This window comes from Ovis canadensis, chromosome 4 (assembly GCF_042477335.2).
Source record: "Ovis canadensis isolate MfBH-ARS-UI-01 breed Bighorn chromosome 4, ARS-UI_OviCan_v2, whole genome shotgun sequence".
Classification (NCBI taxonomy): Eukaryota; Metazoa; Chordata; class Mammalia; order Artiodactyla; family Bovidae; genus Ovis; species Ovis canadensis.
Window position 1 is genome coordinate 112697173 of NC_091248.1, and position 15913 is coordinate 112713085.

A 15913-nucleotide genomic window follows, 5' to 3' on the forward strand; every position below is an offset into this window, starting at 1 on the left:
AAGGAGTTAATGATCTGGTAGGCATACATACTGATAAACAGATGATAAACAGCATATGATAGCTAATAGAACTGTGTGAAAAACATAACCAGAGGAACCAGTGACCCTGCCAGGAATCATGACTATTTCAGAAAGAGGAATAAGAACCATCAAAGATACAGAATCATTAACCGCCATGATGTGTTTAGGGAATTTGCTTTAAAAGGGTAGCAAGTCAAAGGGCCAGAGCTGGGGTAGGGAGAAGTTTGAGAAAAAGGAGAAAGTGGTGAAAGATGGAGAAAACTGAAGTGTTGGGCAGAAAACAAAAACCATGGAAAGCCTTTCTAAGAAGCTTCATCATATAAGCAGTGGGAAACACTGATGTTTTTACAAGTAATTCTTAATGACATAGTCAAATTTTATATCTTAGATAAATAACTCCATTGATCTAACTCATATTTAATTAGTTAAATATGGAGTAATGATGTAAAGTAGAGCCAGGCATGAGGCAAAGACGTCACTCAGGAGACTGTTACAGTAATCCATGGAAGAGATGAAGGCTTCACCAAGGAAGTGAGCAGATATATAAAAAAGACAATATATTAAGGAAACATTTAGGGAATAAAGTTGGCAGAAATTAATCTTTGCCGAGGAGAGTGAGGGAAAGGAAAGGAGACATTCAAAGATTACTCTCATGTTTGCAACTGAGATTCCTAGATTTATATACCACTGATAGAAAAGGAATTCAGGATAAAGAGCAGATGCTGAAGAGTTTAGTTTGAACATACTGCATTTGAGAGGCTTGTGGGATCTACAGGTAAAGATAGCTTGGTAACAGTTGATCAAATAAAGTTTAGGAATCAGCAGTTCCTAGATCTTCCAGATCCAGGGATCAAATCCGTGTCTCTTAACATCTCCTACATTGGCAGATGAATTCTTTACCACTAGCACCATCCCTTGGAAGCCCTAGATAATAGCAAAAGCCATGAAAATTGATGTGTTCACTCAAAGAGAACCATATAGAATGACAAGCAAGGGAGACCAGTAGAGAAAAAGTCCCTGGGAACTCCAGCTTTTTATGGGTGTGCTAAAGAGAATCCAGTGAAGGAAATTATTAAGGTAATGGCAGAGAGGTGAAAGGACAGCCAGAGAATTTTGGTGCCATCCAAGCCAAAAGAAATCAGAATTCAAAAAGGAAGTGGCCAGTCCTATGGAATATAGCAGAGAGCCTTTCTGTGGGTAGCACCTAGTGGATTTGGCAATTAGGATACCATAGGCAACTATTATCAGAATAATTACCTAATAAAGATGTGAAGACAGAAGTCAGATTAAGGCACATGGGAGAGTTAATAGAAGGCACAACTATGGAGAAAGCAAATGTTGATAGTTCTTTTGAGATCTCAGTAAGAATCTGAGGTCCTCAAGAGAAGAGTTAACAGCAAGAAGGACAAAAGGCCTGGGGAGAGCAGCGTGAATTTGGGAAAGTTGTTTAGAAAGGGCAAGGATATGGCCAAGCACTAGTGAAAGATTGACAGGTGATAATGAAGACTTTCAGGGGGGTAAAATCCAGAAAATTCTAGGGACAGCCATCTGTACTTTGGTTTTCCCATCAAAAAAAAATGTGTCATAGAATTAGCCTAGAGTTAGTTAAGAATCAGCCTAGAGGGTCATTGGCCAGACAGTGGCATATGGCCACTACCAGCCACAAGCAAAACTGTGAATGAAGACATTCAGCTTCTCAGAGTCTACTGAGGAATGAGCAAGAGAGAACTGGCAACGTCTGTTCATTCACCTAGCAAGCAGTAGCTCTCTCAAAGACCATGCTTTAGTTTCCTCATGTAAACAAATCAGTTTAGTACAGAAAGCCACAGTCATGTGGCCACAAATGCTAAGGAATCTCAAAGATGCCTGCTTTTATGCAATGGTTGTAAGAGGAACAAGGATGTTTTGAATGATGTGATATATTAGAAAAGCAGCTCAAAGTGCATATCTTAATAAAATTGTTGTTGTTGTTCAGTCACTCAGTCCTGTCCTACACTTTGTGACCCCATGGACTGCAGCACGCCAGGCTTCCCTGTCCTTCACCATCTCCTGGAGCTTGCTCAAACTCATATCCATTGAGTCAGTGATGCCAGCCAACTATTTGGTCCTCTGTCATCCCCTTCTCCTCTGCCTTCAAACTTTCCCAGCATCAGAGTCTTTTCCAGTGAGTCAGCTCTTCACATCAAGTGGCCAAAGTACTGCAGCTTAGGCCTCAGCACATCAGTCCTTCCAATGAATATTCAAGATTGATTTCCTTTAGGATTGACTGGTTTGATCTCCTTGCAGTCCAAGGGATTCTCAACAGTCTTCTCCAACTCCACAGTTCAAAAGCATCTATTCTTTGACACTCAGCCTTCTTTATGGTCCACCTCTCACATCCATACATGACTACTGGAAAAACCATAGCTTTGACTAGATGGGCCTTTGTCAGTAAAGTAATATCTCTGCTTTTTATTATGCTGTCTAGGTTGGTCATAGCTTTTCTTCTAAGAGCAAGCATCTTTTAATTTCATGACTGCAGTCACCATCTACAGTGATTTTGTAGCCCAAGAAAATAAAATCTATCACTGTTTCCATTGTTTTCCCCATCTATTTGCCATGAAGTGATGGGACTGGATGCCATGATCTTAGTTTTCTCAATGTTGAGTTTTCAGCCAGCTTTTTCACTCTCCTCTTTCACCTTCATCAACAGGCTCTTTAGTTCCTCTTTACTTTTTAGTATAAGGGTGGTGTCATCTGCATGTCTGAGGTTATTGATATTTCTCCTGGCAATTTTAATTCCAGCTTGTGCTTCATCCAGCCTGGCGTTTCTCATGATGTATTTTGCGTATAAATTAAATAAGCAGGGTGACAATATACAGCCTTGATGTAATCCTTTCCCAGTTTGGAACCAGTCCGTTGTTCTGTGTGTGGTTCTAACTGTTGCTTCTTGACCTGCATACAGGTTTCTCAAGAGGCAGGTTAGGTAGTCTGGTATTCCCGTCTCTTTTAGAATTTTGCACAGTCTGTTGTGAACCACACGGTGAAAGACTTGAGCGCAATGAAGCAGAAGATGTTTTTTTGGAAATTATCTTGCTTTTTCAGTGATCCAGTCGATGTTGGAAATCTGATCTCTGATTCCTCTGCCTTTTATAAATCCAGCTTGTGCATCTGGAAGTTCTTGGTTCATGTGCTGTTTTAGCCTAGCTTGGAGGATTTTGAGCATTTCTTTGCTGACATGTGAAATGAGTGGAATTGTGTGGTAGTTTGAACATTCTTTGGCATTGCCATTCTTTGGGATTAGAATGAAAACTGACCTTTTTCTGTCCTGTGGCCACTGCTGAGTTTTCCAAATTTCCTGGCATATTTAGTGCAGCACTTTAACAGCATCATCTTTTAGGATACTTAATAAAATAATCAAGTATGGATATTGTTGAAGGCCAATATATGTGGACTCTGCCAATGAGAAGAGTAATCCCCGACATAAATATACAGACATGAGCCTCTAAAGGTGTACATGCATGCGTGTGTGTGTGTGTGCGTGCGTCAACTAATCTCTGTCTTGACTGTAATCTCCCAAGGAGATTCTGTCAGCTTTGCTTTTTTTGGTAGATTTCCATTTGACATTTAAGAGATAGTTAATTGTTCATGTTTTCTTTTCCATCCTCAGCATCTCTTTGCTCAATATATTCCTTCTTGTTAAGAAAACTTCATATGTTTGAGTGAGCTCAATTCTCAAACCAGCTTTTCAGTGGAGCCCTGGGCATCATTTTTAAAGTTGCTTCACTGAAATGTTATTTTTGCTGTCGATTACAGTTTCACAAAATATAAAGTGTTGCGCTGCTGTTATAAACTACTTCTACCTCATTCATTGCAAGTTTTACCAAGACTGCGTCTCTGGCTGTTAACTTACTCTACTTGGATTTTTTTTTTTTTAACATTTGTAGAGTTTGAAAGTAGTCAACTGCTACACATGATGAAATTACATATTTCTGTAAGAAGAAAGGGAGATTTTTTAACTTGGTGAAATTTGTCCAAAATGATTAGTATAGCCTTGGACCTTAGACCTTGAACAGGGATTCCTAGGTGGTGCAGTTGGTAAAGAATCCACCTGCCAATTCAGAGACACAAGAAATGCTGGTTTGATCCCTGGGTCGGGAAGATCCCCTAGAGTAGGAAATAGCAATGCACTCCAGTATTTTTGCCTGAAAAATCCCATGGACAGCAGAGCCTGGTGGGCTATAATCCATGGAGTTGTAGCGTTGGACACAGCTGAGCACACACACATGTGTGTGTTTAGACGATGAGCCCAATTTCCTGAAGGTCTGATTTCCTCCTTTTTTTTTTTTTTTAATTGATATATGCTTTGCTCTTCCTGGCACAATGTCACACAACAGAGGAATTTAAGGGTTCAAAGGCCCTAATTGCCTTGAAATATTAGAACACTGTTGCTTATAGTTACTTTCACCCAGTCTACCAAAAGAAAACGTTATGAAGGCAGTGATCTCACCTTGTATCAAACAACTTGAAAAACGGTAGCATTGGAGAGGAAAAGCAGTGTCTACTTCCAGTCCTGCAGACCAAGTCAGTGAACATCTCAGATAATGCCAAGGCTGGTAATAATTTTAAATCTCCATCACTGTGTTTCCTTCCTCCTTACACATCCATTCCCTTAAACAAAATTCTTTTTTAGTGTGTTTACCATATTTTAATTTATTGAAATCTGCTTCCACAAAGGAGAACTTAGCCTTTTAAGCCTTGACTGTCTCTCTGGGCTCGTCTCCATGCTTGGCTGAGTCTAGGAACAGATGCAGCACTGAAGCGCACAGCTGCAGTTACACTTTCCACTACAGGTGTTGACGCCCTGCTCCGCATGGCAGACACCTTCCAAGTTAGACAGCGTGCCTCGCCAAGTCTCATGGCCCCTACGGCCAGGGAGCTCTTCTTCCAAACATTTCATCCTCTGAGGAAGAGAATTTTCACATGGAAAAGCAGAAGATACTGATCAATGGAAATTGAACCTCAAGGTGGATGGCTTTATCTATTAAGTACCTTGTTGCTATAATTAAGCTTAGAACTCTTAGTCTGGGGAAACCACATGTTGCAGGATAATTCTTAATATTAAAATTAATATTGCTTGTGTTTATTATTTATATTAATATTGAGTGAGTTTTCTGTGCTGTTGTCCTAAGTATCAATATTTTAACTACATTAACCCATTCAATACTCCCAACAACTGTAAACTATTCAAAGTTCCCAGCAACATTCTGTAGGTACAGATCCCCCTTTTACACAAGAAACTGAGGTGGACAGAATTTAAGTCATTAGCTCTTGGTCACAGTAAGTAAGTAAGTAACAGAAACTGAACTCAAGGCCAGCTTTTGAGGCTCTAGAGAACTCGGAGAACTTTTGAATGAAATTGCCAAATTCTTCTTGGTGATGTTTGAGAAACTGTGGGGAACTGTTTACGCAACAGAAGTCTAGACATAAGGAAACACAGCTCACATTTTTGTTTAGTATTTTGCTGATGAAAAATACCAAATGCTATTAAATGTTTTATCAGTTACTTGGGAGAGTGAGAGAAGTTAGGTTTATCAAATTTTCCAAAAGACCTTTTTATGAATTTTAGCTGATTGTAAGTAAGCTTGATATGAGTTAAAGGAAATTGCGGCACACTACTTCCTGCCCCCCACCCTAGGAGATTTTAGGCTTCACACAAGGAGCATGGCTTCTAGAACTTGAGAGTTGATCATTCTCTCTAGACAGGTCAGACCACTCTGTAGTATTTATTATGTTTGGTTCTGAGTCCCCCGTTTCAAAGGAAATAGACAATTGGAATGTTTTTTTGGTGAACTATGAGAATTATAAAATGGCTCAGTTTTATTATTTGAAGAATAGTTGAAAATCTGGGAATATTTAGCCCCCAAAAAGAGAAGAGCTCAAGGAAGACAGAAGAGGGATTTTTAGTATTTGAAATACTGACACTTGTAAGAATGATTGTTAAGTTGGTAGAACCAGAGCCAATGATTAGAAGTCCATGACAACAGATACAGATTGACCTAAGATGGCCATATCTTTCTTAGACGGAATAGGCTGTCACAAAAGGTATTGAGTTTCCCTTCACCAGGGCTTCCCAGGTGGCACAGGGGTAAAGAGTCTGTCTGCCAATGCAGAAGATTCAGGAGAAGCATCTTGATCCCTAAGTTTGATCCCTGGATTGGGAAATGGAAATGGAAACCCACTGCAGTATTCTCTCTTGGAAAATTCCATGGACAGAGGAGCCCGGCGGGCTACAGTCCAAGAGAGTCAAGCACAACTGAGTGTACACAACCTAGCCTAGCTAGCCTTCCTGTCACAAACATTTGTATGCAACCAAATGCTCCTGGGTGTGCAACCAGGAGCTGAACAGCCACGTGAAGATGTACAAATAACACAAGCATAGACCACATGGTTGGGCCAGATGACTGAATTCACTTCCAAATCTGAGTTTCTGTTTCTGTCATTCTGTGAATTGATGCAAGACAATCCTCTGGGCTTGTATGTTTAATCAAATACAGAAATAGTCTATCTTGTCTTGAATGTCTGATGCTGCCAACACTAGCATTAGCCAAATTGATAAAAACAACATGATGAACAACAAAATCATATGTCATTTTGAAATATCTCTGCAGGCGTCTAATGAAATGATGGGTGTTTCGTCCTCACCTCTTTCTGCAGATCTGTCTCCTGCTCCAGATAACCATGTGAACGTTGATCTCCCTCCAGTGTCAGAGCAGATTATGCAGACGCTGAGCGAACTTGCCAAGTCTTTCCAGGATATGGCTGACCGCTGCTTGCTGGTCCTACACCTGGAAGTCAGGTATGACTTCAAGTACAAGACTTCTTGATTTAAATGCACTGTGGGTCATAAATCACTCACTTCTTTCCACGGAGTGTCACCATCCATTTTTGTTCGTATTATGGATGTTGTTCTTTGCTGATACTGAAAGTGATTTTTAGTGTTATTCAGTCACTGTTAGTTTTTAAGTACATGATGGATTGTGAATATGGTGGTTTGGAGTTTGCATGGCCCATGACATCAGAAATGGTCTGGATCAGAATATCTATATGGGTTGCATAGGCCATCTTAAGTAACTTAATTAACTTGACTAATTCAGTTTCCTCCTCTTAAAAATAAAGACAGTAATTTCTAACTTCAGTTCAGTTAAGTGGCTCAGTCGTGTCTGACTCTTTGCAACCCCATGAATAGCACCATGCCAGGCCTCCCTGTCCATCACCAACTCCCAGAGTTTACCTAAACTCACGTGTATCGATTAGGTGATGCCATCCAACCATCTCATCTTCTGTTGTCCCCTTCTCCTCCTGGCCCCAATCCCTCCCAGCATCAGGGTCTTTTCCAGTGAGTCAACTCTTCACATGAGGTGGCCAAAGTATTGGAGTTTTGGCCTCAGCATCAGTCCTTCCAATGAACACCCAAGACTAGTCTCTTTTAGGACGGACTGGTTGGATCTCCTTGCAGTCTAAAGGACTCTCAAGAGTCTTCTCCAATACCACAGTTCAGAAGCATCAATTCTTCGGCGCTCAGCTTTCTTCACAGTCCAACTCTCACATCCATACATGACCACTGGAAAAACCATAGCCTTGACTAGACAGACCTTTGTTGGCAAAGTAATATCTCTGCTTTTGAATGTGCTATCTAGGTTGATCATAACTTTCCTTCCAAGGAGTAAGCGTTTTTTAACTTCATGGCTGCAATCACCATCTGCAGGGCGTTTTTTTTTTAAATATAAATTTATTTATTTTAATTGGAGGCTAATTACTTACAATATTGTATTGGTTTTGCCATACATCAACATGAATCCACCACGGGTGTACACGTGTTCCCCATCCTGAAGCCCCCTCCCACCTCCCTCCCCAGACCATCCCTCTGGGTCATCCCAGTGCACCAGCCCCAAGCATCGTATCCTGCATCGAACCTGGACTGGCGATTCGTTTCATATATGACATTATACATGTTTCAAGGCCATTCTGCCAAATCATCCCACCCTCTCCCTCTCCCACAGAGTCCAAAAGAGTGTTCTATACATCTGTGTCTCTTTTGCTGTCTCACATACATGCAGGGACTTTTAAATAAAATAATAAGTGCAATGCCTGCCACAGAGAAAGTGCTCACTATGTGGTAGCTTTTCGACTACGATGACTTTATTGCCATTTATATTTTTATTATGGTACTCTGTTAATCAAGAAAGGAGTGTACGGATGAAAGAACTGTGACTCCTTCCTTTAAGAGCTTAAAACCCAATTGAAGGAATTAAGTTCAATCATAATTCAAGAAAATAATTTCTAAGATGTGATATTGCTGGGCTCTTGTTTCTTCCCCTGAAGTGTAAAATACTATGATTAGTTTATTATCTATTATCTGTCTAGACTGTATTATCACACCTATGGAAATGGTAGGAAGAAAAGACTAGGAAGTCTCCAATCATTTATTTATTCATTCAATTAAATATATATTAAGCAATGAAAACAACACTCAAGGTCTCTGCTCGCATAGAGCTACATTCTTATTGGGTAAACAACCAATGAATAAATACAAAGGAAAATTTCAGATTAGTGTAACTAAAAAAAGCAAAAATAATAGCAGAATGGAATTAAATGGTGCTATCAAATAGAAATATAAAGTAAGCTATACATGTAAACCACACCAGTTCAGTTCAGTTCAGTCACTAAGTCGTGTTTGACTCTTTGCGACCCCATGGACTGCAGCACGCCAGGCCACCCTGTCCATCACCAACTCCTGGAGTTTACCCAAACTCATGTCCATTGAGTCAGTGATGCCATCCAACCATCTCATCCTCTGTCGTCCCCTTCAATCTTTCCCAGCATCAGGGTCTTTTCAAATGAGTCAACTGTTCGCATCAGGTGGCGCAAGTATTGGAGTTTTAGCTTCAGCATCAGTCCTTCCAATGAACACCCAGGACTGATCTCCTGTAGGATGAACTGGTTGGATCTCCTTGCAGTCCAAGGGACCTCTCAAGAGTCTTCTCCAACACCACAGTTGAAAAGCATCAATTCTTTGGCACTCAGCTTTCTTTTTAATACAACTCTCCCATCCATACATGACTACTGGAAAAACCATAGCTTTGACTAAATGGACCACTTCTTTCCTATGCTACTTACTTTTTTCATTCTTCATTATCTTGTCCAGTGAATTACTTGCTTATTGCTTGTGAAGACCTTTGAGTAGGGTAAGAGAAGTAACATTGTTGATTTGGAGTCTATTTACTCAGCATTATTTCTATTCTTATTTCTTACATTCAGTTGTTTAGAATTAAAGACTATTCCTCTATGCTTTCTGATTTTATGATAATTTTTAGATTTATTTTCTATTTATTTACCAGCTGACAGTGAAATAAATCAGATATTTTCTGTGAATAGATAAATGCAGTTGATGAGAAAAAAAAACAGTAATACTCTGATGCCTCTGTTACCTGGGTTGTGCAGCAAACCATCAAATTAATTACTATCACAGCTCCTAGAATTTATGCTATTGATTGCGTGTGTACACGATGTGTTCTTCATTTGGAATTATCAGCTGGTAGTGTAGCTAATTTAAAGTGTGATATTTTCAAGGCATTTGAGTAAGATCATTTTAACCCTTAACCTCTAACCTGCTTTTTAAAATTTTTGTACATCTTAGCAATAGTATTTTTAATAATGTTAAGCATATTTTAGTTATTATTTAATAATTAACTTTACAAGAAACCATTCAGTACTGTAACATCTATTGCCATATCTCCTTCCTCATTAATTTAAAAATAGAAAAAGGATCATTTTAAGACTAAATTACAAAAAAAAAAGACTGAGTTTTAGAGTCCTGGATGCAGAATTATCTTTACTTGACTGTAAATGAAAACATTAACTATGTTTGTTTTTTCCAAATTAAATTTTCTTATATCTTCTTTTAACATGGTTTCAACATTCAGGTTGCTTTCCTATGAATGTGCTCCTGATTGTCTTTGCTTTTTCTTAAGTATGGTACAAAAAACGAGACAGAGCATTCCATGTATGGCTCAGGTAGTGAATGTCGACATACTTTATTCATTCCTTGTCACAGTAACAAGATTTTGTTTGTTTGTTTGTACAGTTAATGGTAGAAAAGGAATAAGGAGAACCTCAAGTAAATCGTTGCTGTAGTAGTCCAGTGCTACAGCAGAGGAGATGGCTCAGGGCTATGGGTACCCACAGTGCGTGACTGTGGGAGCAACTTTTAGCACCTAGGAGGCAGGAATCAGGTGTGCCTCATTCATTACTCTGGCTCTAGAACCTGTAACAGTCCTGTTGTATAATAAGTGTTCAGTAAAAGCTTCAGTGACTCTGGAGATTTAGCTGGTTTGAAATCAAACCCAGATAAAATAAGTGCAGCTTCCCCAAACAAAACATGCTACTCATCAAAGACAGTGAATTGGTTTGGAACTCACAGGCCACCATATGGATTGGATTGGCCAAAAAAGTCGTTTTGAGTTTTTCTATAAGCTGTTACAGAAAGACCCAAATGAACTTTTTGGCTAACCCTGTACTTAAGAGGTACAAAGACTGCATGGCCCGACATCATCCTTGTCATCATAATCAGCTAAAGTTAGTTTTGTTCCCATCCGGTTGTAAAGGAGAATCAGCTTAGGACCTGTGGTCCTGGAGCTGGTGCAATGAAGAAGTGGCTGGTTTGGCACTCTCTGGCACTTTTACCCAAGAAGCCAGTACAGACAGAAAAAGGACAGGGAGTCCTCAATTAATGGCAAAGGCTAGAAAGAAGTCTAGAACAACTTCAAATACCAAAAAGTTGTCTTCTTCCCCCAAATATTTTTACATCCATAGCCCAATTTTTTCTTGAACATTGTTAAAGTTCAAACCAAAAATACTCTCAAAGCCAGTAGATTCTGTTTTGAAAGACATGTGACATTTTACCTGTGTCCGTGTAGGTCACATTTAACCACTGAGCAGTGCTTTTTTTATACAGTTTGAAGCATAAGGCATGTGACAACCCCAAGAGATGAAAGACATGGTGAGACCATTAAAAATGGTTGAGGTTTTTGGTTTTTTCCCCTATTTGAACTTTAGAAGAGGATAATTAAGTTGCCATTTCAGTCTGAGATGCTAAGAATGTCACCTTTATCAGCTGACTTCTCTCACCATCAGGAGGGTTCTAAGTAGGTTCAGCAGTAACTGCCTGTCGCTGTTGGGATCCTAAGTGTGCACTTTCTGAAAATCAACCATCCTGCTGTGTAATCAGCAATATTTGCAGAAAAAATATTAATGCCAAAGTCATGTTAAGGTCAGCAACAACATGCCAGAATTCCAAAGGAAAAAAACCCACTTTTTCTGAACTTGATATTTGCCAGTGACTTTTAAGTTCTTTTTCATCTCTGATCATTTGGGGAGAGGAAGGTTGTGCCTCAAAATAGTTTTTCCCTCTCCTCTCTGCCATTCACTTCAGTATCTCATGAAAGTGTTAGTCGCTCAGTCGTGTCCGACTCTTCACAACCCCATGGACTGTAGCCCGCCAGGCTCTTCTGTCCATGGGCTTTTCCAGGCCAGAATACTGGAGTGGGTTGCCATGCCGTTCCCCAAGGGATCTTCCCAACCAAGGAGTTGAACCCGAGTCTCCTGCATTGTAGGCAGGTTCTTTACTGTCTGATCCACCAGGGAAGTCCAGTATCTCATAAACACCTCCAATTCATAGTAATTTCCTAAGCAGTCTCTACTTCTAGTTTCTATCATTCTCTACCATTAATTTACTCTTTATGCTGTGCCAAATCATCTTGCCAAAACTCATATCTGATTATATTGTTTCACCTCTTAAAATCCTGTTTAGATGACCTCAATCTTATGACGACATGGTCCCTGACCACCTCCCCAAGCTCACCTCATGCCTCTGTCATGTCATCTCTATGTACTGGAAGGAACTTCTGGTCAGTCCTTAAAACCATCCTCCATTCACACGCTCATGCCATTGCACATGGTCTTCCCGTTGTCTGAGGCGTGCGTGCGTGCTCAGTCACTCAATCGTGTCCGACTGTTTTCAACCCCATGGACCATAGCTCACCAGTCTCGTCTGTCCATGGGATTTTCCCAGCAGGAATACTGGAGTGGGTTGCCATTTCCTTCTCCGGGAGATCTTGTCAACCCAGGGATGGACTCCAGGTCCCCTGCACTGGCAGGCGGACTCTTTACCACTGAGAGACCTGAGAAGCCTCATTGTCTGAGGTGGTAATGTCTATAGTTGACTGTGAAAGTATTTTAGCGTTGATGACTTGATTTTATTTTCAACTAAGAGTTAAACTTAGTTTAAATTTCAACTGTGAAATAGCAGTCGATTTCCCCAGGCATGAATCCCACTCCAGGGTTGTTCAATTTTCATTTTATCAAAAATGTCTCATTCTGGAAGGACTGTAACATGCGGTTACTGGTATCCTGATCAAAACCATACACTTCAAGCATATAAATGTCAGAATGAGTTTTTACTGGAAAAATGAATCTTTAGTTTTTAGTAACTGTTAAAGTGATCACCTATCATAAAAACACACTGATAGTCAAGATATTTGGATTTCCTTAAATGAACAGATTATAAAAATATAGCACATCCTATGCAAAACTTACTTTAAAATGGATCATACATCTAAGTGTAAAACTTCAAACTGTAAAAATCCTGGGAAAAAATACAGGAAGAAATCTTTGTAACTTTGATTGGGCAAAGTTTCTTAAAGCTAACTCCTAGAGTACCATCCATAAAAGAAAAAAATGATTAAATTGAACTTCATCAAAATTTAAAACCATTCTTTGAAAGACATTGTTAAGATGAAAAGACAAGCCAAAGATTGGGAAGAAATATTTACAAAATGCATGTCTGATAACTTGCTACCCTGGTGGCTCAGATGGTAAAAAATCTGCCTGTAATGCAGGAGACCCAGGTTCAATCCCTGGGTCTGGAGAAGGGAGTGGCAACCCACTCCACTATTCTTGGCTGGAGAACTCTATAGACAGAGGAGCCTGGTGGGCTACACTTCATGGGGTCACAAAGAGTCAGACACAACTGAGTGACTAACACTTTCTTTTCAGCTCATATAAAAAACCCTCAATACTTAATAATAAGAAAACAAACAGCTCAACAAAAATTTAGGCAAGTGATATGAATACAAAGATGTATGGATGGCAAATAAACCTATGAAAATGTGTCCAACATCATTAGTCACTAGTAAAATGCAAACTAAAGCCCCAGTGAGACACCACTGTACATCTATTAAAATGATTTTAAAAAAATTTTTTTTTAAACTGACAACACTTGAGGGCAGTATCCTAGAAGAAATAAGCTAGACAAAGAAAGACAACTACTGCATGGCATCACTTATATGTCGAATCTTTTTTTAGGAAATCGCGGAAACAGAGAAGAAAAGTGGGGGCTAGAGGATGAGAGAAATAGGAAGTGGTTGGTAAAAGGCTACAAATCTCAGCTGTAAGATAAATAAGGTCTGAGGATCTAATGTAAACCAGGATGACTGCACTTGATAATACTGTACTGTATAATTGAAATTTTTTGACAGGGTAGTACTTAAATGTTCTCTTTTTTTTTTTTTTTAAGAAAGGATAAATATGTGACGTGATGGATGTATTAATTATCTAGATGAAGGGAATCCTTTCACAGTGTATACATATATCAAGTTGCCATGATGTACACTAAATATCTTATAATCATTTAATGCCAGTTATACCTCCACAAAGCTTTTTATTAAAAAAAAAAAAGCTAACAACAAAAAGTGCTGGTGAGAACACAGAGCAACTGGAACTCTGGTACATTGCTAGTAGGAAAGCAAAGTGGCGCAGCTCCTTTGGAAAACAACTTGGTGGTTTCTTACAAAACTAAATGTACACTTACCGTACAATGCAGCAATCCCACTTCTAGATATTTTCCCAAGAAAAAGAGAAAATTATATTTACGCAAAAACCTATACGTGAAGCTGATTAATTCATAATCACTGCAAACAAGAAACAACCCTGATGTCAGCTGGTGATGGTTACAGCATGGCACATTCATAGGCAGGAGGCCACGCAGCAATAACAAGGAATGGACAGCAGCATGGATAAATCTCAGATGTTTGAGGCAGACTGAAAGACACTAAACCCCAAAGGTTGCATGCTGTGTAACTGCATATATATGGCTTTCCAGAAGAGACAAAACGGTGGGGACAGAAAATAGATTTGTAGTTGCAAGAGCCTTGGGGTATAAATAGAGGTTGACTGCAGGGTGGCACAATGGAGTTCTGGAAGTGACGGAATTGTTCTATAATTTGATTGTGGTGATGCTTATAAAACTGGTTGCATTTATCAAAACTCATAAAACTGTACACTAGAAAGGTGAATTTACTGTTTGTAAATTGTCTGTCACCAAGATGACAATTAAGCCTGTGGTTGCAATATTAGGGCTGATGTTCAAGGCTGTGGCCATTTGTTTAGGCATATTCTCATTACCTGATGCCAGCTCTAAGCATAATAGAATCCCAACTCTGGATTATCATCCTGTCTACTTCCAGTAAACCTTTCCTGTCAAGATCAGACAGAGCACGGAAAACAATCACTAAACTTACAGAACAAACCTGTTTGATCTATACCTGCCAGTGGATGGGGGAGGGGTGGGATGGTTGTATATTTGTTTTTAGTAAATACCTGTATGTGTGGGTGGCCAGTCCTGAGTGTTCACTGGAAGGACTGAAGCTCCAATACTTTGGCCACCTCATGCGAAGAGTTGACTCATTGGAAAAGACCCTGATGCTGAGAGGGACTGGGGGCAGGAAGAGAAGGGGACGACAGAGGATGAGATGACTGGATGGCATCACCGACTCGATGGACGTGAATCTGAGTGAACTCCGGGAGTTGGTGATGGACAGGGAGGCCTGGCGTGCTGCAGTTCATGGGGTCGCAGAGAGTCAGACACGACTGAGCAGCTGAAATGAACTGTGGTAGAACAATCTGGCCTGAAATGTGCTTTCACTGCAGCTTAATAGAAAGGTTATAGAGTAGCCAATCCTTCCCCATCTCAGACTTCTTGACAGTTAATGATACCTACCAAAAAGAACCTAAGAGTTGCGCATGTTCAGACTGACTGATTTCAACATAGGAATGCGCTGTTCCCTCAAGCTCACTCAGATGTGTCTTCTAAGATAAGTATCAGCTCCTGTCCTGAACCTTTCCTAATACCCTCTGCACACTCCCATGATACCCTGGGTACACGTGCTTCTGAGTAAAAAACCATCCTCTTTTGCTTGTTTTTTCTTGGTCGTCCCCATTAAGCCATGGCATTTTAAATGGCACAAACTGTGTCTTATATTTTCACACCTTCTAACAAATTCACACACATTCAGTCAACGTTTTGCTTAAGTAATAGAGTAACAATAATAAATATGATAATAGTGCTACCCCCTGTGCCTTTCTGTGTAGTAGTTCCTCAGAGCACCCTGTGAGGTATGTGTTGTTATCATCCCCATTTTGCAGATAAGATAACTGAGGTGTGGAGAGATTAAAAAGTAACTTGCCTAAAGTCAAGCAGCTAGCAAATGACAATGGAAACCAAAGTTTCAGAGATCTGTGACCTCTGTCTCTCATTTTCGCTGCAACAGTATCCTTGAAAGAGAATACTTTTCACTATGTGCAAGCAATCTTGTCACAGGAAAGATTTTTTCACTTACCTATTCATCACCCTCAATGTGTGGATTAAACGAGGGAGGATCACAGAAGCTGACTTGCTCAAGATCACTCAATTTTTCTATAAAATAACTAAGATAGCTTTCTGGGCTTCCTGGTGGCTCAGAGGTTAAAGCGTCTGCCTGTGTCTGCCTGCAATGCAGGGGGTCGGGAAGATCCC

The 15913-nt window shown here is 39.9% G+C and overlaps 1 protein-coding gene across 2 annotated transcripts in view; it reads left to right on the plus strand.

Moving 5' to 3' along the window:
* Positions 1-15913, plus strand: part of EXOC4 (exocyst complex component 4) — a 798914-nt gene that overhangs the window by 721103 nt on the left and 61898 nt on the right. The window contains exon 15 of one of the 2 annotated variants that reach the window (XM_069588401.1): positions 6718-6859. In XM_069588401.1, the coding sequence (XP_069444502.1) occupies positions 6718-6859 (142 nt within the window). The remainder of the gene's footprint in view (positions 1-6717; positions 6860-15913) is intronic. The other variant, XM_069588402.1, reaches the window with a different exon arrangement.